General features: G+C 37.2%; 3 protein-coding genes and 1 pseudogene across 10 annotated transcripts in view; 2 read left to right on the top strand and 2 right to left on the bottom strand.

The window, feature by feature from the left end:
- Window positions 1–4093, top strand: part of LOC104611048 (ATP phosphoribosyltransferase 1, chloroplastic-like) — a 36511-nt gene extending 32418 nt beyond the window's left edge. For all 6 annotated transcript variants that reach the window (XM_010277963.3, XM_088902784.1, XM_088902785.1 and 3 more), the window contains exons 11-12: window positions 3289–3408; window positions 3657–4093. In XM_010277963.3, coding sequence (XP_010276265.1) covers window positions 3289–3408; window positions 3657–3752 — 216 coding nt within the window. In that variant the 3' untranslated portion in view covers window positions 3753–4093. The remainder of the gene's footprint in view (window positions 1–3288; window positions 3409–3656) is intronic.
- Window positions 4094–4232: 139 nt separating this feature from the next.
- On the top strand, window positions 4233–10235 carry LOC148792223 (histone acetyltransferase HAC1-like). Of its 2 annotated transcripts, XR_016085289.1 has the most exons (5): window positions 4233–7267; window positions 7446–7835; window positions 9045–9262; window positions 9353–9586; window positions 9648–10235. XR_016085289.1 is itself a non-coding variant. In XM_088902788.1 (4 exons), exons 1-4 carry the CDS (start codon window positions 7220–7222, stop codon window positions 9465–9467), a joined length of 771 nt encoding a protein of 256 aa, XP_088758914.1. In that variant the 5' UTR covers window positions 4233–7219; the 3' UTR covers window positions 9468–10230. The 2 variants fall into 2 exon arrangements, 1 of the variants encoding a protein (XP_088758914.1); XM_088902788.1 differs by having other exon boundaries at window positions 9353–10230.
- A 3002-nt stretch (window positions 10236–13237) lies between these two features.
- LOC104611052 (piriformospora indica-insensitive protein 2-like) lies at window positions 13238–15766 on the bottom strand (annotated as a pseudogene). Its single transcript, XR_016085566.1, has 2 exons — window positions 15120–15766; window positions 13238–14485 (listed from the first exon to the last, which is right to left on the bottom strand). The product of XR_016085566.1 is annotated as a piriformospora indica-insensitive protein 2-like (transcript).
- Window positions 15767–15910: 144 nt separating this feature from the next.
- Window positions 15911–22847, bottom strand: LOC104611050 (glutamate decarboxylase 4-like). Its single transcript, XM_010277966.2, has 7 exons — window positions 22673–22847; window positions 22346–22550; window positions 20636–20836; window positions 20246–20460; window positions 19309–19562; window positions 16944–16996; window positions 15911–16572 (listed from the first exon to the last, which is right to left on the bottom strand). Exons 1-7 carry the CDS (start codon window positions 22765–22767, stop codon window positions 16069–16071), a joined length of 1527 nt encoding a protein of 508 aa, XP_010276268.1. The 5' UTR covers window positions 22768–22847; the 3' UTR covers window positions 15911–16068.
- Window positions 22848–24288: the final 1441 nt, after the last annotated feature.

Raw genomic sequence — 24288 nt, 5'->3', positions numbered from 1 at the left:
TACCTGTTTTTAGTTTTATTAGAAGTTCTATAGGTTGTTGTGTGGGTTAAATTTCTCTTTCCTATCTTGTCTCAGAATCCTAGTTTCGTAAGGACTGGTTTTAAGTTGCTTACAGTGAGTGGTTGTGTCCAGAATTATTTCTATGCTTTATACTCCAAGTTTGATTGCAATCATGAGTCCAAAAGAGGGTGTAACTTGCTTGCAAGTTTAATGTAAATTGGATCAAGATTCTTAGTTTATATGTAGGGCCTTATGCAGAGAAACTGTTTGGAAGAACTAAAGGAGATTGTTCTGAATGTGGGTGCGATCTGTACTTTTATAGCTGCTTTTACTTTTTTTCTGTTAACTACTTCTCTTAGACTTCTATGCTGACACGAGTGGTACAGCGAACATTTCTGATTCAAATCATATTCTTTGTTGCTGAAAACTGCAAGTTTGATTTCTTCAGTTGTTATTTGTGTGGTGGGTTAACCTTGAATCGCATTAGGTTGGTGTGGCTAATTATGGGGGAGTTCCTTAATAGGTTTTGGGAGGACAATTAGTGTCTTTTCAGGTTTAGTTTACTTGCCCTAGATTGTGTTGTATTTTCACTCAGGTAGGCAGAACAGTTAATTAATTTTACTGGAGAAGTGTATTTTGGGCAGGATTGACACTTATAGACAACAGAAAGCAGAAATGGATCTCAATACAGAGGTAAAACAAAGGAGTGTAAACATCAAGGATGAGTGGGAAAGACATTTGGAAAGAAGAAATTTACTAGAGACAACCCTCTAGGGTGAAATGTTTAAGGGAAATGGCAGAACAAAGTTCTTCTATAGGTTTACAAATGGTAGGTGATGGAAGTATTTTATTCTTAAGCATTCATTGATGGACTTCAGGTGAAAGGGGGGCAATCAGTGATTTAAAGGGCACGCCTAGGCGCACAGGTTCCTCATCTAGGTCCATGCACAATTCCCTTGAAAAAGCATGCACCTGGTGTGCTTAGTAGGAGTAAGTTGGGTACTTGATTCGAAGAATTTACACTGCATCAGGCCCAGGCTTTTGGGCCAGGCACATTCAAATTTTTACTATTTCTCACCCTGAGCTCACCCAAGTTGCACCCTAGTGGCTGGTGTGCTTTGCACTTTAGCTCAATTGTGCACCTTTTCTAGCATAGTGGCTGGGACAGGGGCTTTGCCCCAAATCTCCAATCAAGCCCCTGAGGCAATCCCAGATTCACTCTCTTTGCTTGTTTGACAACACTACAACAGAACCCCCCTTTTTGCTAGTATTTTTCATCAAACAGTTGATTCCTGATCCTAAACTCACAGAACCAATTTCTTTATATATGGACCCTCACATGAACTTTTCTAGGCTTGCCTCCAGGGGTTTGGTATAGAGGTGGATGTCTTCTCCCAAAGAAATAGGAATACAAGATGTTTAACATCAAATTGGCTACCTGAAGTAATGTAAAAGAACAAAATAGATTGAAAATCTCACATGCTTGAATTGAGTGCTGGGATATGTTATATATGTTGTCTTATTTTATTTCTCACATTCACTTTGAAAATATTTTGTGTTATATTTATGTATTTTAATTTGAGCCAATAGGCTTTTTAGAATATTTGATTTCTTTTAAAATTTAAGTTTGCATTTTTTGAATTAATATTCTTTTAAAAGGTGTGCACCTTGGGTGCAAAAAACTCGCGCTTTTTTTTTGCACCTTTTGCTTTTAAAACATTGGGGGCTATAACTAGAGAGATCATCAACTTCTCGAAACATTATGTTACTAGAGGGAAGTTGGAGACCCCCTCTCAGGGAGTAGTGGGGTCTCAGAATTTCTGAGAACAGTAGTAGATGGGCAATGCGAAAGAAAAACTAATCTGCACACAAATATCCATAAAAAAGAGCATTTATTATTAAACTGTGAATAAAACAAATACAAAGCACTGAATGGATGTGAAAGGAGTGGCGCGTTTGGTTCTCACAACTAGGTCCGGGTAGCAAGGTGCTCAGGCTAAACACCTTCATTCTTTGCTTATTGAATTATTGTTTCATCTAACAACAGTTTACTTTTCTCTTGAACTTTGATGAGAGGGCCCGAAGGTCATAATTCAAGAAGTTAACTCACTTGGGTATCCCAAGACAGAGATAGGGCCCTCACGTAGGACATTAAGAAAGGGGTTCGTCTGATAGAATGCTTACAATATGGAAATCTGGTTGACCTGGAGGAATTTAGAGATGACTAAAAATAGGAACTTAAGGAGTCTTTCACCACTTTTAACACCCGGTGGTGGGCTAAAGCAGCCCAAATGTGGAACTGGCCCACAAAAGAAGAATAGATCAATATTGTCCTCAAGAATGCCAGACACCTTGTTTCCCAGTTTATTCTGTGCTTCAAGGCATTACTAGCAGTAGGGAGCCAATTAGAAGATGCCTTTTCCTAAGGGGTGTTTTATAACAACACTGCTACTGATAAGGGAAAGAAATCAGTAGTCACTGGGAAGGCTCAAGAGGTCAAGTCATTTGGGTATCACTGCCATCCCAGCTAGCCATTTCAGTCAGCAGCAACAGAAGAAGAGGGAGTTCACAAACTTAGGCATGCCACGAAGCACAATGATGAAAAAAACTGATCAAGAAGTGTCTCTTCTTATTGATCAAAAAAAAAGAAGTGTCTCTTGCAAAAATTCAAAGCCAGGGGCTACTGGACCCACCCACCCACTGCCAGAAGAGTACAAGCCCAATGCATACTGTGCTTTTCACCAAGGGCCAGGACACCATATTGATAAATGTGTTGCCTTCAGGCATGCCATTCATAATCTATCGATCTAATTCATAGTAAGAAGGTCCTCAGTCTGCGCAGCCAAATTGTTACTACCAACCCCTCCTTGCACATGAAACCTGACCCATTGACATCCCAAGTTGGAATTATTTTCATGAGGCATATGAATTAAAAACTCTGCTGGTCGGTGCTTAAATCACTAATTTGAGAAGTCTTGTTTTGTTTTGTTTGTTTTTTTTTTTTTTTTTTGAAGAGAAATGTAACAGTAAGTGATGCAAACTTTTACATATATGTGAGGATTTAGAGTAATTACAGAAAGGTGATAAGCCCCATTCCTCGGTAACAAAATTTGTGGTGGGCATAGAGCTATCGCTATTACCAAAATGAAAAATTCCTTCCTGCTTCCAATCTTACAAGTACTTTTTCTCTCTTTTAGGACTGGTCATCTTTATTGCTTTTTCAGGAAATGTCCTAGGTTTTATTGTATTTACAAGTGCCTCGCTAAATATTTCAATGATTATATGCAGGGACCCACCATAAGTCCAGTTTTCTGTAAACGAAATGGGAAGGTTACAGTAGACTACTATGCGATTGTTATATGTGTACCCAAGAAGGAGCTCTACAGATCTGTTCAGCAGCTGAGAGCTGTGAGACACACTTCCTCATTTACCTTTGCAATTTCTTTTTTAACCACTTTCTGATACACAAACACACGCATGTATATTGTGTGTATCCATATTCGTGAGATTCTTGTTGTCTCTATTTGGGAAATTTTTCTTGTGCTTATTTCAGTTTCTTTCAACTGTTTTTCATGTTTGGTGTTTCACTTCTTTAGACATTGATTTTCTTATCTACCTTGTCAACTTTTTATCTAAAATATTTTTTATCTTTTCAGATTGGGGGCAGTGGAGTTTTAATCTCTCCGTTGACTTATATTTTTGATGAAGAGCCTCCAAGATGGCGTCAGCTTCTTTCAAACCTCGGGCTTTAATCTTTTGGGTGATGACTTAGGTGGTGTGATTGCATCTTAATTTTGTAGCAGTAAACCAGAAAACATTTCATAGTGAATGTCTCAAGACAAAGAACTAAGAATCATCTTGGGCTGGGAAAATTTTGGATGTTGTTTTTATTATTCTTTTATTTAGAACATCACTTTGCAAGCATGGAAGCTAGGAGTTTCCGGCTTTCCTGCCACAAGAACATGGAAACATCCATTCAGAAGTTAAAATCTTTTCCCCTCCAATGTAACAGATTTTTGGACCTTTGAAGCTCTTGCATTGTTTAGAGAAGATAATGGATAGATCTAATATTTTTATTTTCGCTTTTAGAAAAGAACATAGGAGCCATTTCTTGGTGTAATGGTAAAATTTTGGACTGGCAAGCATGAGAATGCAGGTTCAAATCTGAGAACATCTACTTTGTAAAAAATGCCAACTGTATCCAGTTTATCCCTCCCAAGACTCCAAATGGCGGGGACCAACATTGGTTTATGGTCTTTTTTTTTTTTTTTTCCTTTCTAGGAACATGCTATGGGCGGAAAAATTCAGGCTAATGAAGAAGGGAAGGTTTGAAGGGCTGTGGAACCTAATGTATGGCCTTATATGCACTTATAGAAAAATCCCACCAAGACCAACAATGAGATGGAGATGGATATTTGTTATCAGTACATAATGGGTGTATAACTGAATGGGAATTGGGAAGGCCTGAAGCCTTTGTGGTTTCTTGGGCAGACAATGCGTGCTGGATCTCTGATCTCTCCTACGTCATAGAGAAATTCAGGGTTATATTTTGTAGCCTTTTTTGGAATATCGGTTGCTAACCTTTTTAGCTGTTCTGCAGATGAAACTAGTGTTTAACTTGTTAGAATCTGTTAAAGAGTTGCTTTTGTATGAAAGAAGCGGTTAAAGAAGCAATCGTGAATCGATGCAAAATTGCTAACCTTTTTAGCTATTCTGCAGATGAAACTAGTGTTTAACTTGTTAGAATCTGTTAAAGAGTTGCTTTTGTATGAAAGAAGCGGTTAAAGAAGCAATCGTGAATCGATGCAAAATTGCAAATCAAGTCATCTTACGGAATTGCAACTACAATACCGCATCACTGTTCGCAAGTCTGCCTTCAGCAAGTTACAGGATAGCCAATAGCTTGTCCTTAATGGCTGAAGAACTGAAACTTGACCTGATTTAGCAGCAAAATGTTTTCCCTTGGCATTTCTGATGTCATGTCTAATGCAAAACCATACCTGGAGAAAATCGGTAGCTTTGAAACAGCAGTCAGTCCGTCTAGCTCAGGCCCATCATGTAATTTCATAGGGAGATGGTGTTTTATTGTCTGAGATAACAAGCCATTCATGAAGAAATGTGGCATTGATTTCGCTGTCTAATGGAAAAACTTTGAAACAAGGGAACCAAGCCATGGTGCCTTGGAGAATGGGCAATGCAAGATCACATGTTTTTTGGGTCCCTACTCGGTCTACCTTGTCCGTTCTACATATTTATCTATCTCTCGTCAGAGAAGAGCTTTCCTAAAAGCCATAGCTTTTGAGCTACATTTTCAGCTTCAGATTTCAGCCCTTGTAGACAGCTTTGGTAATTTGTTTCACCAGTGGAAGCGAAAATCAGGTAAAGTGGGTGGGTGCATGGTTCAAAGTATTGATACATATCAAACAAAGATTTATGAGGTTTCGATGGGTTTAAATGTTAGAAATCCTCCTAATTCATCTACCCTTAAACAATTGAAACTGAAAAAGTGAAAAGAAAAGGAAAGGGTGCATCCATTAGAGAATAAAAACCTAATTAGGGGCTTCACCTAACAGCTAAAGCTTTTAGATAGAATGGTTCTTTTGAGATGGTACAAGTTATAGGTATAGGTAGCCTATGCTTGTCCACATTTCAAGTCCGGTGGACTTTTGCATGAGAGGTATTTTGGAGAATAAAAACCTATTCAGGGTCCTCATCTAATAGCTTAAGCTTTTAGGTTAAGCGGTTCTTTGAGAGTATTCAAATCACTCATTGAAGTTAATGATGATTTGTTCTGGATACAATAACAAGGTTGGGATGGCAAGGGTTGAGATTAAATTATTATTATTGAAAATTTTAAATTTTGTTTATTGTACTTATTGTATTTATTGTATTTTTTATATAGATTATTGATTAATATTTTTTAGAGATTATACTATTATTTGAGTTTATACTATTTATTGACTAATTTAATATATTTTTAGAACTTATTGTATTTTTTTCATTATTAATATATTTTTCAACAATTGTGTATTTTCGCTATAAATTTTCAACAATGATTGGAGATGAAAATATTGTTATTTATCAAAGATGATACTATTAATTTATCTGAAATTATGAGTGTTCATGAGTTAGTTTGGTTCGGCTGTAGGTTGTTTTGCCAACCAAATTGACCTAATCAGTTGAAATCGATTGACCATTTGTGAAAACAGACCCACTCAAGTTGTATCAGTTTGGGTTGATTTTTTGGTTTGGTCAGTTGGTTCAAAAGATTTAAACTTGAAAGTGGTTGGGATTTTTAAAAACTAAGGCATTTGTGAAGGACTGAAGTTATACTAATCTTATTTAAACTCAAATAGAACTAAAAAGGAATAAATAAACGAAGTGGATATCACCACTAAACAATCAATGACATAAAGTAGAAGATGGATTCTGTGGCAAGATGAATTCTAGTGCTTTTATCCGGAAGAGTGAGAATGTTTTACTCAATATGTGCAGTCAGGTGGATCATATAGTTTTTAGTTTACTACTACCTTTTGATCTATAGATAGCTCTTGCTTTGTGCCCAAGGAAATTTAGACTGACATGGAAATTGCACTCTGCCACATTGGTGATATTCTGATGTTCTCCATAGACTTGATAAATTTGAAAGATGCCTTTATCAACTATAGAGAACCCAAAGCAAGGATGTCTTGGAATTTGGCAGTTTAGAATAGGGTAAGTGTCTTTGTTTGTTTGTTTCCCATGTTGTTATCTATCCTAGAAGGTTTGCTCATCTTTATTATCCCTTCTTTTTATTTTGTTCAAATATCTGATATATCTTATTTAAACTGTATTTTGTGGACAAGTTACATTTACCTTCTAAATCTGCTTTATTGGACTTGCTCTTCATTTCTTGCTACTTGCTGATTATGCTTGTCTGTGTTTTAATGCCTTCTATTTTCAGCATGAGATAATTGTTTTGTTGTTTTTCACCACTCAAAACGTTTTCTTCTTCACATTGCTCACTTATAACTTATATTACTATTCTCTTTTGATTGGTCCACAACTTCATAATGATATCAAAAGCTACTAGTTCTAAAAAGTTTGTTTTGGATCTCTATTGCTAGCTGTATGAATGAGTTGCCCAAGAAGTTCTTGAATGGTACTTTGATATTTAGATTCTAATTATTCTGGTTTTTGTCATTCTAGGTGTCATGATGCAGAGCAAAACCTGGATGAGATGAATAGGCACCCTATCAATTCCAAGGAAAAGCATGCCCTCACTCAGGTGTTTCCTAAGCTAAAATTTATTTTGTAAAGATTTTCTACACTAAATTCTAGTTCTCAATAAGTTCCCCAATAAATTAATTCTGAGTTTCTAATTATCTCGAGTCTATCTTTGCTTTTAATCTACGTCATTCAAGTAGGAGTGGCATTTTATTAGTTATTTTGTTGATCCTTTCCAGGTGGAGGTTAATGATGTTCCCCTTCATACCGAGGATAAGGATGACATCCTAGATAATGAGTTGTTTGAGAATAGGCAGACTTTTTTGAGCTTCTGTCAGGGAAACCATTACCAATATGATACACTCCGTCGGGCCAAACATTCCACAATGATGATATTGTACCATTTCCACAATCCAGCTGTGCCTGCTGTCATTGCTACTTGCAGCATTTGCTATAAAGATATTGAGGCTGGACAGGGATGGCATTGTGAGGTCTGTTCTGATTATGATGTGTGTGCTGTATGCTATCAGAAGGAAGTGGTTGATCATAATCATAAGTTGATAAAACATCCTTCCATGGCTAATCATAAAATAAAGAACAGAGAGGTTCGGAAGAGAAAGGCTTTGCAGGTATATTCTCCTCTAGCTTTGGAATTTAGAATTCTTTGTTCCTCATTTATTTACTACTTATTTGTTATTCTAGTCAAGGTATCTATACCTAGGCACCAGACAGTAGTTTTGTTGGGAAAACTGTACGTACCAATTAGGGGTACAAGTAAGGCCAGGTTAGGTCAACCCTAACCCTAACCAACCCAAAATTTTTGGGTTGGGTTGGGATCAGGTTTGCCCAACTTCTCTACTTCCTTTTGCCAAATGTTCTTATTTCCTACACTCGGGTTGAGGTTGATTCAGTTTTAGCATTGTCATATGTAAAAGGACGTAATCGGTTTTAGCATATGTACATACATGCATATAGATAGGTAGGATCCATGCATGCATGCATATATACATAAGTACTTAAATAAATGTTTACATGATATTTTACATATAAATATGAAGCTAAGTCGGGTTTGGGTTGGCCAAGGCCTCAACTCTAACCCAACCCAAGAGGCAAAGATTAAGTCATGTTCATACTTTTCAACCTGACCCAACTCAACCTGACTTTTTCGGGTTGGGTTTGGGGTAACTCAACCTAAGTTGCAGCCCTAGTACCAATAGAACGTAGGTGCATAATTAGAGATGAAACAATGACAAGGTATAGCTCTTATTCTTCTTTTCCTGGATGCTGAGTGCTGACAAATAAGGCCCTCTCAGGTTTCAGTAAGGGAGACTTGAACAGAAATCTGTTGAAAATACTTCACTCATTGCCAATTGATCCTCAGCCTGCATAGAAGTAGACTGGGGCATATATTATCAGGCTTGGATTAAAAGTATGCATGTATTTTCTTGTCTGAGTGTTCCATTGGTTCATCTGGTTCAGATTAAGGTTCATATTTTGAAACTCACAACCGTTTTGCAAACCTGGTTTCCTAGGGGTACGCTTCTACTTCGGTTCTCTACAGTCTGTGGCTTTGAGCTGTTGATTCACTGGTGCAGAGGTTAATCTATTAAAATGTCAATGGAATATGATTGTTTATAATGAGTGATACACTATTAGTAGCAGGCATAGCATGGGAGAGATAGTAATCAGCATATTTTTGTGCACTTACTTTTGCTTGTTCATGGTTGATTCACTGTTAAGAACAAGCTTTTAGGAGAATCTAGGTATCACCTTTACTTTAGAAACATATCTCTTCTAGAAACTGATTCTTTGTAAAGCAATTGGATTTGTTTCTGTAGATGAGGAAGTTGCTGGATGTTCTCATGCATGCTTCTCGGTGTGCCATCAATCATTGCAATTATCCGAATTGTGATACAATAAAAAAACTGTTCTGCCATAGTAAATATTGCAAGACCCGTGCCACTGGAGGCTGTGGACACTGCAAGAAGACTTGGTTCCTCCTGAGGTTACATTCTCGGAATTGCAGACGGATGGAATGCCCTGTACCACGTTGCATGTGTGTATAATGCTTGTCTTTAAGTTTTTATTATCTATTTGCCTTTTTCAAAGTTGTTAGTAGATTCTCTATTAATTGCTATATTTGCAGAGATATAAGAAATCACATGAAGAGGCTTCAGATGCAAGTGGATTCTCGACGAAGGGCTGCAGTTACAGAGCCAGTGAGACGGCAAGAATCTGAAGTTGCAGTATACTGTAGATAACCTTAAGTGTACAGTCAACAATGGGATGATCACTTGCAACATCTACAATGACAACAATTGTACAATTAGGTCAACGGATGGCATTTGAGGAGCAATAAAACCATAGTTGCAAATACTTGGTAAAACTAAAAATAAATTTGTAAAATATAATTCATTTTCCCATTCTCTTTCTTGGACCAGACAGCATACTTCTTTCTTTGCACGGGGGTGGGGGAGGAAGGACTTTTTCTCTCATTTCAAAATGCAATTACCATCTGGTTGCTTAACTATAGTCAGCATTCGGCAGTAACAACTGTACAGGTGGCAGGAGCCATCCCCTGCTTTCAGTAAATAGGATATGGGGTTTTGTAGTTCCAGTACCTTTGTCACACAACCAAGTTCATCTGAGTTCCAGTAACCTTGTTGAATGGATGTGAGGTGATTGATTGATTATAGCATCCTCTGATACTTTAGTTTCGTTTCCTGATCACATTTTGTAAATGTTTGTCATAGCTGTCTATCATCTTCTGAACAGATACTGGCATTCTGTAAAAGAGTTTATTAGTTTGATCATCAAAGAATAAAAAAAAGTTGTATCATTGCTTTTCTGAAATGCTGCCAACCATAAATACATTCTTGAATTCTCAATTATGATACAGCATATAGGCTTAGATCCATCTTTAATCCTGTGTAGAGACCTGTATAAATAATTAGATGCCTAGGGAAAAGTTTGTTCGAATTCATATGCTAAGGTTGACCCAAATTCAATAGATTTATAATTGGATTAAATATGGTTTGACACAAATGTCCTGTATATGCCTGTGGATGTATGATGCCAAAAGTTGTCTTGGCTTCACATACAGACCATGTTGAAAAATCTAATCCATTTATTTTCCTCCTTCCCCACTCTCTTCTTGTGCACTCAATTAGTATGATATCTTGATAACAGGAAGTTACAAAAGCGTCATCAGTTGTTTCTAGTTCATTTTATTAATATATCATTCTTAGGTTAACATGCTTTTTAATAAGCAACTGCTCAACATGTTAATGGTATGCAATATTACAAATGTTGGTCGTTAGCTTTGTTTTCCCATCTTTCGTTTTCTCTTTAACTTGGGGGTTGTTCGCCAATATTAATGGTTTATTTTTTTGAACAAAAGCAACTGTCATGTCAGCAAAAGTATATCAAAGTAATCTTTCAACTGTTGCATGGCTTAAGGAAAAATGGTACAGATATGTGGTTTGAGCAAATTTGTACTGTCATTCAATGTGTTGCAACTCCATCAATGCAAGTTTATCATACATTGCTGCACAGATAAACAAGGTTGTATCCGGTTAACAGCCAGCGTTAGAACTTTTGTCAAACTCTTATAGTCATGGATCTTATCTTGAGGAATGGCGAAACAGGATACATGTAGCTAAATCCATATAATTGGGAGATATTCAAAACGTGATACAAATGATGATATGTGATAGAGATCACCTAATGGTCTTATCTCCTGCAATTCTAGCCACCTAAATTGATAAAATCATGGTTGTCAAAGGTGGTATTTCGTTTTGTAGAACTCTGCAAGTGTCCTATAAAGTATGACAGAATTACAATATTGAGAGTCTCTTCTATCATCATCGGGAACCAAGGTTTTAAAAACCGGGCTGGACATGGAACTGTTTTAGGGACCGGTTTTTGGGTCAAATGGTCTGACCATCTGGTTCAATTGAACAGTCTGACCGTTCAGTTGGAATGGACAGTCTGTTTTGACTTAAAAAAATAAAAAATGGCCAAAACTGTTGTTTGAGTCCACAGTTCAACTGCCCAAATCAGTATATATATATATATATATAATGGAGCCCGCGTTTTATTTATTTATTTTACTTGCTCATTGATCAACTATTTTGGACATAATTACGTGAAATCCACTGCTAAAAATAAAAATGAAACAAAAGGACTTCTGGTAATTAAAAACACGAGAGAACAATCACATTGCCGAACACCACCCAAAATGGTGCTCGGCTGGGCTATACCGTTGTGGTTTATATTTCTATTACAGACTTGCAGTTCTGTCCATTCCCCAGCGGCCACCGGCCAGCCCATTTCCAACCGATTGTCAGTACGAAAATAATAAAGGAATGAACCATAAAAACTTTGGGAATGGCCAAACATCTTTTTGTACCTCTTCAATGGTCTAAGAAGAAACCAACCTGCAAGAACAGATTTCTCTCGATCAATCTAGAATCTATCTATCAAACTCCCTTAAAGAGAGCAGAAAACCCAGATAAACAGACAGAGAGCTGAGCTGCCCAATATTGGATCATCTAAAAGAGGTCCCACTCCCACCCCATCTCACCTTGAACTTGAAGCATTAACCATGGGAAGAAGAGTTAAGGGCCTAGTCTGCTTAAAATCTACAAGGGGTCCTACTAGGTGCATTTACTACACCCACTGCATACAGCTTGCTAGCCTTCCAAGTACACTGACTACTGGCAGCAATTTCCACCTCTCACCATCTTTCCTTGAGATCCTACTGTTCTGCCCTAACTGAGCAGAGATAGCAATTAAGAACAGATCAAACCCAGATCCCCAAAAGAGCCGAAATTTAATTTGTTCATCTTAACAAAAATTCTCATTGGCTGAACTGTTGGGCTTGAGAGAGATTAAAATTAGAACAGAAACAAGAAAAAGGACAATTCTGAAGTGCCATATGGTTTGGGAATTTGGAGGGATGCATCATGCAACAGGCGTCTCGGGCGCAAGAGTCCCAACTCCAAACTTTTGGAACTTTAGATCGCTATTAAATAAGCATCTCAAGGGATTTCATATATATACATATTAAATGATATTTGCTATAGATCTCTGACTGAGTTATTGGAGTTTACATCGGGTGAGGAACACAGAGACCATACACAGGGTCCCAATTCTGACCGAGTGGTTGGAGTAATCTCTAGCTAAGTTATTTTTTAACATTTTATTTAAACTGATTCTTTTATTATAATTACTATTTATTTTTTAAAATTAAAGGAAGTAATAGATGCTTTTAATGAAATGTGGTGGTTTTACTTTTAATGGGCCAAATCTTTATATGTTTCTAATTGACACCAAAATTTTTCTTTGAACGGGATCAGTTTTGAAAAATTGGAATTTTAACCTAACATAAATTCTGAATTCCCTCAAGAATTTTAGAAGCCAAGTGAGTATATATAACTGCTCACCCTCATAGCATCCATAAGAAAGTGATTTCTTGATATTTGAAGTGGTTATTTTATTGGTTCGAAGTATATATACACCTCTGTGTATTGGCATAAGTGTATCAATACTAAAAATTATGCACTTTTTATATATTTTTTGTTTTTTTAAATTGGTTTTTATACAAGTTTATATATTTTTTTATTAAAAAAAGTTCCCAAAACGATACAAGACAACACGATACAGGGCGTATCGTGTTGAAATTTTGATCCTTTTATAAGGGCAAGGAGTAATCAAAAGTATAGAATATAAATAATAAGAAGTGATTTTAAAGGCCGATAATTTAACAATGAACATGGTATTAAATAGAAGGGATAATGATTCATGTAATCGACCAGGTTTGGATGGTGATGATGCCACGAACCCACCAAGAGAAAATAAAAAATTGATGAATAAATCAAAATTGCCTCATAAAGGGATGCCTCGCTATGTTAGAATGTCTTTTGGCTCTTTGCTTTCACCAATAAATCAGAATTGCCTCATAATATATCTGGAAATGAACCTACTAACATTTGACTCTCGCTGGATCAATGAAGAAACATTTATGTGCATCAAGAGAATTCCAATGAAGCTATCAAACCAAGATAATTCCACAAGAACGTATCAAAGAGAAGAAAAACAATCACAATCTCCTTAACAATAAAACCCCACCAAAACCCACAATTTGCTCCACTTGAGAATCCCAATGAAGCTACCAAATGGGAATCCTTGTTTAAATTCTCATCACCCAACTTAGTTTTGAAATCTGCTTCAGAAATGGCAGCCTCCTGCTGACATGGTTTAACCCCAAAAGGAACACGGCCTGTTGACATCAACTTAACAGGGTAGCAGAGATTTGGGTTGCTCCATGCAGCAAACCGCCTTCCCATCTTTCCATAAAACCACTCAGAGAATTGAAGTTCTCCTGTCAGATCGTTTCTATACAGGTTGAGAGTATTAAGACAAGGCATGGCCGAAAGCTTTGGAGGGACATGGCTTGAGAGATCGTTGTCGTTCAGACCAAGAAATCTCAATCTCTTTAGTTCTGCCATTGTGTCTGGAATTTCTCCTGTCAAACCCATGTTAGAGAGATCTAGAACGATCAAGCTCTGCATTTTTTCCCATTCAAAACTCATTAGATCTCCACCTATTGGATTGTTAGACAAGACCATCTCCTCCAGGGATACCATCTCTTGAAGCGACTGAGTCAACCCACCTGAAAATCTGTTGTTTCTAAGATCCAATAAAGTGAGATTCTTTAGATTCTTGAGCTCATTTGGTAGCTTTCCCTCCAAGAGATTGTTGCTCAAGTCTAGCTTTAGAAGAGAAGTCAAACCTCCAAAAGTCAACGGTAAAGACCCAGATAGAGAATTCCTGCTTAAGTCAAAGATAAGCAGCTGAGCCAACCGTCCCAGACTCGCCGGAATTCGACCGGAAAATCGGTTCCTAGCAACAACCAGTCGCCTCAACCCATCGGCAGTTCTCCAGTTAAGCCATTTTCTAAGAGCACTAACGATTGGAGCTTTGTGAGACTGCTGAAAATGGTGGGAATTTGCCCGATGAGACCCAGGTTTGAACTAAACTCCAAGGATTCCAGGCTTCCTGCTAGTTTCTCCCAGTTCTGAGTAGGGATGGAGATTGCGCGCTGAGCAGGAGAGACAAAGCAATTGAAGAATGAGAGGGTTTTTAGGTGCTTCAACTCGAATAGATGATGCCTGAATTCTACATTTCGGGTGCACGGGAATGAATTGTCACGGACTGTTCCGATGATCAAGTCTGTAACATACCAGAACCCATCGATGAAATCACAAGAGACTCCCTGTAAACAAATATATAGAGATAACCCTTAGAAAACTTGATATCATACTAAGATAAAAATGAGCTCAAGTATAGAATACTACAGCACCAAATTTATTTGAAGCCTGTGACTGAGAATATATAAACAAGACAACAAATGATGAACAGGTTTCAGTCCAAGAATGAACTATTACGTTGGTGCTTCAAAACTAAAGATTTTGCATTGGAAACTTCACAAAGGCTCAAAGAGAGTGGTTCATTCAACATTTCGAGTTGGAAAGTTCCATATGTTATTTCAAATAGTATTCAATTAGCAATGACTAGTGAAATATAAACAGAAAAACTATTGCTTTGACTCAATAACTGAGACAACTACTGAAATAGTGAAAATGATTTGAAAACATATCATGAATGTGACTTTTAGAACCCAGTAACCCCAACCTCAAACTGCAACCAGTAAGTAAAAAATGGTTTTTTTTCACAAATGGGTTGGTCTCATTTTTACTTTTTATTAGCTGTATATATGCTTGTATCCGGTAACAGAAAAGGTGATTTTCTGACCATTAATAGCAAGCTATAGGCTTGAACAGTTAATATCTTCTCTTTGTCTTTTTAGAGAGAGAGAGAGAGAGAGAGAGAGAGAGAGGTTAGAACACCTGTATTGGGGTCCAACCGCAGGGATCCGGGTAGAGCTCTGAGCCATTCCACCACCTCCCAACGAACCCTTGAATAGCAGAGTATAAAGCTTCTTTCTCTCTTTTCTCCATTGGAGCCCTGGATGCATCTGCTACGTATGTATATGACATATCCAAAAGCAGTAGGACAAGAAGGAGAATAGCTTCGATGTTGACGACAAACCTCTTCATGGCTGATAAAGGCCGAGAAAGAGAACCCAACAAGAGAATGATTAAAAATTTAAGATAAACTGAGCTTAGACTGATAAGAGATGAGAAATGAACGTTGAGAGCAGACAATCATAGCTTGAACACAAGTCAGCAAACATCTTCCTGATTACTTCACAAGGGTTATTTACAGTCTTTCTGATCATGGACAAAAACAGAAGATTTTGAAGTCATGGAAACCAAAGGAAGGATATACCTGAAAGGAACAGACAAATTCATGGCTAGCCGAATTTTGTAAACAGATTATCACATGAAAAGGGACAGAACCCACCAAAATATAGTATTTGACAAGAACGAAAGCCCGGCTTTTGTAGAATCCACTACTTCGGAAAACAAACACACACAAAGAAATGAGATAAAGAACCAGAGAGATTGACACGAGCAGAAAAGAAGAAGGGTTCTCTAATCCACCGAAAACAAATTAAAAAAACAAACTGCTTTCATTACGACTTTATACGAAAAGCAAGGAAGGAGGTAGGGAATAGGCAGAGCCGCAGAGGACACGATCTCAGCTAGGAGAGACAATGATGAAGTGAACCATTCCATGCCTGTAAGGCTGTAACTACTTATAAATTATTGAAATAACTATACTGTCTATACATTCTATTCAATCCTCACTTTCTCAAATACTAGTTTTATTTGATACACGGCATTTTCATTTGTACAAACAAATATTCAAGCAACAACCATTCAGCATTCAGGTTCAACAGACCCCCTTAGTCTTACCACCTGTAACTGGCACATCCTTATAAATAACTTTAGGTTTTTCTCTCTTCCAATTCACAGAGGTCTCTGGTATGTGCAGATCTCCTTCACCACCATCCCCCACAAACCTTCTCGGTTTCATCTCATATGTAAATGTAATCTTTGGAACAGCAGGTTCGTCTTCGAGCTCACTCAGTGCACTCTCTATATGGGAGAGCAACTTCTCAACAAGCTGTCTGCTGAGGTCCTCCCTGACAACAACCCGAAGGATGGTCACATGCTCGGCATTGGGTGGCATTGTGTAAGCAGGGACAATCCAACCATAGTTCCTCAGAGCCTTGGACAGTTTGAAGGCCAAGCTCTTATTCTTGTCCTTGAATGCAAAAGCTACCAGAGGTATCCCTTGCGTCTTCGATACGATCTCGAATCGCCCGGTTCTTTCTAATCCTTCTCGTAGCACCCTGGCATTCTCCATGCAGTTTGTCATCACGTTCTTGTATCCCTTCATTGTACAAAATGGGGTGATCAATTTGCAGTTAGTTTGGTAAGGCTTGCATTGATCAAAGCTATAATCAAGCAAAACAGGATGATAGGTTTACACTTTATAGTAGTATACAATCTTATGTACAGTTGGATTTAGTGGGTCAACAGCCCATCTACTCCATTGGGCCTTAGAAGTGCTAATTCCAGACCAACTATTCTTGGGCTGGCCTAATGGGCAAATATGCTAATGCAGCCCATTGACAGCCTGATCCGACCAAAACTTTGTTGGATACAAATAAGTAAAAATTTGGCCTAATGCAATATGCAACGAAGGATCAAACAACAAAAAATTATAATTTAATGCAACTTTTTAGGTTGAGATGGTGTTACCTCGAATCCCATGCGCAAGAACTGATAATACTGTGCAATAATCTGACTTGATCCTGAAAAAACAAACAAATTGAGCAACAGCCATGGACTACTTCTGATGCAGAATGGTTTCTATGCTTAGTTGAATATTTCTATTATCTAGTAGGGTCTTTGCTAAATAAAGATGACATCAAAACATCTCATTCCAAGAGTTTTCTATTTTTTTGGTCCAAATAAGAAATTTGAAGGTGCTTTCTATGAGGAAATTTGACTTGAAAGTACTTTTATGCTATTCACTTTCATTGGCTTCTTCTGCAGTAGTGACCCATTGAACAAGATAGAAGGTGCTTTGAGAAGATTACTGAGAATATATACTTTTTTTATTATTTTTTGAAGATGGTATACTAAGGGATGGCCATGGAAATTAACCACCATATAAGAACAATTGGTCCAAAGACTCTAAGCTGTAGTTATGGGAACCAGAAGTCCAAAACCATCTGATTGGCCGACCGATTTTTTCTTGATTTCTTAAATATATCCAAATTAAACCAGGAAATGGTGGCCAGAAACTGGCCATTCATCCAGGTTAATTTCAGGGCTAGTTCTGATAACTGTAGGCTAAACATACTTGATTACTTCTTCAAAACCACCAAGACAAAGAACAATTAGGAGAGGAAGATGTAGAACCAGATATGAGAAAAATGTAAGAATCAAGCAAATTAATAAGACTTATGGTGTTGAATATACTGATTTAATTGATGGGTTTAATGCATGCACTTCCCCTAGATGTTTCTTCTCTTTTCTAAGGGTTGGCGTCATAACCAATCGATTATTCTCTCTGAAATCCAATCTTTCTTTCTTTTGACTTGTTTCTTTCCTAAAGCTATTCTTTCCCTGTTGAAAAGCAATTCTTGTTCGTTTTGATTCCCCAAATCCTTTTATCATCAGAAGTCTTTGTTTACTTGGGAAGTACGTGGTTTCTAGGTGAAGTTTCTCCCTGAGACAATTGCATTCTTTTATCTTTCATTCACTTGTGTCTTCTTGATTTTCTAGCGAGTGAAGGAATTAAACGAGGGAATTCAAATTCACACGCAAGCCAAGGGGAATTAAAAAAGAATAAGTTATTATGACATTCCATATATAAGCTTCTCTAATTTTTTTTTTTACTTTCACTTCTTTTTAAGCTTTTATAATATTAATTAATAATTAATAGATGCCCAAAATGCGAGTCGACTCAGAATCGGGATGTTGGGTGGTCAAATCACTGAGTCAAGGCCATCCACAGCACCTTCAACCAATTGAGATGACTCTCGTTTAACTTTGCAGCTAAATGCCTAAATTCAATAGAGCCCGTTTGTGAGGGCTGAGGTGAAGATTTACTTAAGCTGGTTCAGTTGCTTTGAAGTGTTCCAGATAAGCTATCAAAAAGAGGCTGAACTTTTGAAGCAGACAACCTTTCAAATGATCGATTTGGGCTTTTTGGATTTTTCACCATACATATGGCCTTGTTTGGCGTGTCTTTTCGCACAGGCTGTTTAGAAGCCTAGCAACCCCTATTTTGGTCTTTTCCCGTTTGGTTGGAAAAATATTTAGTGGCAAAAAGATGTTTCCTCGAAAAGATAAGATGCACGAATCTCATGTTGGGCTATTTTCGAAAAGCTCCAATTCTCCAAATGGAGCTTTTTGACTATTTTTCATCACGTTTTCACGTGGAAAGACAAGCGAAAAGATGTGCCTTAACCAAACGGTCTTCAGGCTACTAAGATCTTTATGCAAAAGTTCACATTCCCTTTGACTGTCAAGTTTGTCAGAAAATCTTTCAAAAAAGACTTGCCAAATGGCACCATAGCTTATAGCATAGTTTTCAAAACTGGACCAAACCAGACGGTCGGACCAGAAAAACCGAGAATTGGCTACCTGACTGGTTCCGTTTTACCCGAAAACCGCTTTTTGACAAAAAACCGTTGATCTGGTCAGCAAACTATTGACCCAAATGGTCAAACTGAACAATGGTTTTTGGCCGTTTTTTATTTTTCTATTAAAGCAAGCTATTGGTTCGGACCAAACAGTTGGACCATTCGACCCATGAACCGAACCCCATAACAGTTCCTTGTTCGATCCGGTTTTAAAAACCTTGATTTATAAGCTACCTATATGGGACCCACCTTGAAAAACCAAAAGCCACTACTACACTTCAGCCCTCTCAAATGGTAGGGGTATAACTCCAGTTCCCAAACTCCTAGCATTTTACATTGCTTTGAGTTGGATCCATTCAAATTTTAACAAAATCTCAACCCGAAACTCGCCCAAGTTGCACCCCTACCAATTACCAAATGAAGTATCAAATTAGAAATATAAGATATGTGTCATTTGAAATCAGGTTTACCTTTAGAGAAATTTAAAGTGAAAGTGGGCTGATCAGCTCCAAGGTAGTTAATGTGGAAGATGAGTTCTTCAGGTAAGTCTTCCTTGCTCCTCCAAATGACCCAACCAATTCCAGCGTAAACAAGGCCATACTTGTGGCCGCTGACATTGATGCTTTTCACCAGCGGCAAGCGAAAATCCCACTCTAACTCTGGGTAGAGAAAAGGTGCTACAAATCCGCCACTCGCTGCATCTACATGAATTGGTGTATCCCACCTGTTAAAATATTAACAAATAAAATGCAATGAGACTCAAGTTGAACTTCTTATTCAGTCAAGATGTGAAAGAGAGGTGTTTACGGTTTGGTTCGGTGTGATTTGGAGAAGATTTCAGACTAAACTAGTAAATTGTAATTTAAGAAAATTTTAACTCAAATCAAATCAGATCAGATCAAACTATTTTATTATAATTTGGTGCAGTTTTTAATACAGTTTAAAGACTTTGGATCATTTTATGATTTTATTAGGCTTTTAATCCAATTAGAAAACTCAAACAACACCCTTAAAACTTAAAAATTAAAACTCCTATTCTATTATAAAAAAAAGAAATTATTTATATATTTATAATTTTATACATTCAATTTAGATATGTTATATTATATATATACTTTCGATTTACAGTTTGGTTTGATTTATAAAATTCAATAAACCAAAAACCGCAATTTAACAAAATATCGAACCGAATGAAACCACTTTTTAAGTGCAAATTAAACCGAACCAAATGATGGAATAAGCTGACACCCCTGATGATTATGGGAGATAAAATCGGTTGTTTAATTACAAATCAAATTTTATTTAATCTCTTAGATCAAATGCAGAGACTGGTCTAAATGCTCCATGATTTACTTACAATATTGTGAAAAATGGGTCTAAAACAAATGAAAGGGGGACGTGGTCTACCCGGTCATCTTGTTCTTCTTGGCAAGAAGGTCATTCAAGAGCTTGATGTCCTCAAATTCTCCATTGAGCGTAGAACCAAGGATGGCTCCAACACAGATGGTGTTCTCATCCACCATCTCTACTGCTTTCACCGGGTCCATCACATAGTAACCTTCCCTCAGCTTCACCTCCTTCAGCTCTACCTCGAAATACCTCGCAAATTTCTCCCAGCAAACCTGTAAACATAAGGATTTTCCATGCTAACTTGAGTAAGAATCTCCCAGCAAACCAGACTCAATTGGATTGAATGGTTGAACCATTGAACCGGTGACTCAAAAAAAAAAAAGTTCTGATTTTCTGATGGGTTTTATCAGTTGAATGGAATATGTGAAGTGTGCAAAGAAAATAGACCTGAACATTGGCACCGGTGACAATGTTGGGCTTGTCGTAAGGCTTTCCCTGGGCCTTTCTTTTGTTCTGCCACCTCCTTTTGAAAGCTAATCCGGCTAGCATTATTGCTTCTGAAGACCCTACCGTTCCAACTCCGATCGCCCTTCTGGTCTCGTCCACCGGGGCATTGAAAAGGTTTGCTATAATGTTTACACACCGATTCTGAAAATGTAATAAGATTTAGCCAGAATTGCGTTTCATTAGTATCATAGTATGATAAAGAAACAGAAAATCTGAATATTTTAAATGTATTCACATGTGGGTTCGACTATGATATCTCAAAAATTTGTGACCAATGAATCGGTATTATAAATGTGTTAACCAATTAGATGCAATTTATCAAAATTCACAGGTGGGTTTTAATTATTCAAAGTTTTTTCTTTCGGACATCATAGGTTTATATATTTAATTTACATATATTTATATGTAAATTTTAAATTAGGGTTCGACTATGAACATGAAACTGGAAAGACTTGTAGCCAATGAACCGCAAAATTTATAACCAATCATGGGGTATTTATCAAAATCCACAGGGGTTTTGATTAGCCAAATCCCTTCAAGTATAATGCCTTTCCAACAGAATAGATTTTCCCTTTAAATTAAAAGAACTGACATAGAGGCAGAACCGTTTTACTTTTACCTCTAGGTTGCGGGTAAACAGTGCAACCATCCGGGTTGGATGGTCAAACCGTGGCATGCCATCCATTTATCTATATTATATAGAATTACATGTAATTTGTGTATATATATGTTTTATTTTAAGTTTAATTTATATTTATATTTTAATTTTTATAAAAAAAAAACACTTAAATTTAAGATTTGAGGCCAGAAAAAGCAAGGTGCTTTCGAAAAGCTACCTTTTTTTATTTTTTTATTTTTTATTTTAAAGGTCATCCTAATTAAACCACCGGTTACAAAGTAATGGCCTCTGTAAGTTGCATATACATGTAATTTGTGAGATAGAGGTGGGCCGGGTCGATTACCCAATTCACCTGCTCCATTGGAATTCCTAATGGGGGCATTTGTTTCTTCTAAGAAAAGGGATATGGAAAACAGAAACTTGACCCCTTCAAGAGGCAAAAACAATAACTGATGAAATTTTGCACGGTGAACAGATTTGCACTGATTTTGTAGTGGAACAAATGGAATCAAATTATCAATATAAGATATGATGATCCCAATTCCCAACTTTTAAGGTGGGACTATAAAAATAAGGTTTCTTAGGTTCAATCTCAAGGCCTTGACCAAGATGCAAGGTTGCATCTCTACCAATGTGGTCATGGCGATAGGCTACTAGGCTGGATTGGGCCAACCAGGCAGGTCTAACCAGCCGGTCCAATCAGGGTTTACCAACCATTTTCTGGGTTCAATCTCAAGGCTTTGACCATTGATGATGCAAGGTTACAGCTCTACCAAAGTGGTCATGGCAACAGTCTACTAGACTGGACTGGGCCAACCTGCAGGCTGGTCTAACCAGACGGCCCAATCAGGGTTTACCAGGCCATTTTCTGGGTTCAATCTCAAGGCTTTGACCAATGATGATGCAAGGTTACTGCTCTATCAAATTGGTCATGGCAACAATCTACTAGACTGGGCTGGGCCAACTAGGCAGGTCTAACCAGCTGGTTCAATCAGGGATTACCATCCATTTTCTGGGTGAGTTAGGTCTACCTGAAACTCAGTGGTGACTGGGTACTCATCCATGTCCACGTAGTTTTTGTTAATGGCCTCCACCATTAGCTTGTCGCATTCAGGCTCCATCCACGTAGTCACAAATGAGGCCAAATTCAGCCTCGGATTACCATCTAACAACAGCTCATCGTGGATTATCTGATAGGCTGCTTCTTTTGGGATCGATTTCTCCGACAGATTATATCTGAGCATTTCAAAAACCCAAAACAAAATCATCTCCCATCTCGTTTTGAATAAAAAAAAAAAAAGAAACATAGAATAGAAATCAAGGCGATTAGAATCAAAACCATGTTTTCTGAACAGAACCTTGGCAATGGATCTTGAACATATCTGGAAGCGAAAACTGAATCAATGAAGGCAGAGGAACTCTCTTCAGCGGATTGAACAACAGAGAGAACCATGGTTAGCAGCTTCCTCTATTTTATTCTTTGATTTTTCCTGCAAAAGAGCTAAATTGGCCGAGTATTATAAGCATCTCATGGAGCATATTTATTTATATGGGGGGTTACGGAGAAGTTGGTGAGAATCAGTGTGTGTCAAGGTGATTGGTTGTGCTTTGGCTGTTTCTTCAGACAAAGATGTGTTGAGACATTTTCCTTCTGCCTTCCTTTGCTCTCTGTACAATTTGTTCCTTGCTTCCAAGAAAGTGTTTGCCATTTGTTTACTTAACCATTTGCTTCGACGCTTTTGGCTTGGATACAGCTCTTCTTCTTCTTGTGTAAACGAAGCGGCTAACCGTGACCGTCGATTTCATCCACGAATCTCTCTCGATTTGTCACGTGTAATAGTGCACCAGTCCATGTCATCCCTGAACTCTACCGTGTAATGCACTCCTTAATTAGGCGATGAGACTTTTCTCACTAAAAAAATAATGTATATAAAAAATGATTTTTCATTTTTTTGTCATTTGGCAAAGCTTTCAAAACATGTACAGTATAAATACATACAAAATAATATAAAATACAAGGTTTTACGTTCTACATATTTATATTTATACTCCTTTCAAATGCAAATATATACAAAATAATACAAATTGTAAGGTTTTGCACAATATGCATTTGTATTTGTATTCTTTTCAAATTGAGCAAAAAAGTCTAATGCCCAGTGCAATAAATCGGATAGAGTTGAGTTGGACCGGACAGTGAACCATCTTTGGTGACTGAATCGTGGGTCAAATGGTTCAACCTCTTTACTCCTTTAATAAAAAATTGAAAGTGGTCATATATTATCTTTTTAAATTATTTTAAATTAAAATAGTAAAATTAACTTGTATGAAATTCGAATCCATTACTCTAATGAAAATACAACATATAAACCAATCCTAATACATATAAAAAAACCAATTTTATTAATATATCTGTCAAATCATGGTTTTTCAACCATATTAACCCGAACTGTTTGATCAATTCAGCCCCAAACCATGCTTTCTCAAAAAACTGTTGACTTAACTGATCAATGACTCACTGAACTGGATGGTCAAACCATCAATCTATTGGACCCGGATAATAATTTTTGGGTTATTTTATATTTTTATATTTTAATTATTTCTATAATTTTTATAATATTTTGGGCTGACCTGTTCAGACCAGACGGTTGAATTTTTTACCTGAAAATCAGGTGGTGAAACTGATTTCGGTTCTGGATCGATTTTTAAAACATTGTATCAAATAAAAATGATGGATCAGATAGGGGTTAATTGATTCTCAATCCAATTTTAAACGACTCAAATTCGGGTCACCTTTAATTTGAAATCGGATTTGGATTAATGGATACAATTATGCAGCCATGGTAGGTATTCTGCCACATGGACGGTTGATATGACACCATTAGACAATTCAGATGGATTAATAGGAATATAGGATGACATGACACATACATAATTCTCAATAGTGAATAAAATAGGAAATGCAAATTAAAAATCA

This window comes from Nelumbo nucifera, chromosome 4, assembly GCF_055504915.1.
Source record: "Nelumbo nucifera cultivar China Antique chromosome 4, China Antique-T2T, whole genome shotgun sequence".
Classification (NCBI taxonomy): Eukaryota; Viridiplantae; Streptophyta; class Magnoliopsida; order Proteales; family Nelumbonaceae; genus Nelumbo; species Nelumbo nucifera.
The sequence above is the reverse complement of the archived record's forward strand: the minus strand, read 5'-3'. Positions and strand labels throughout refer to the sequence as shown.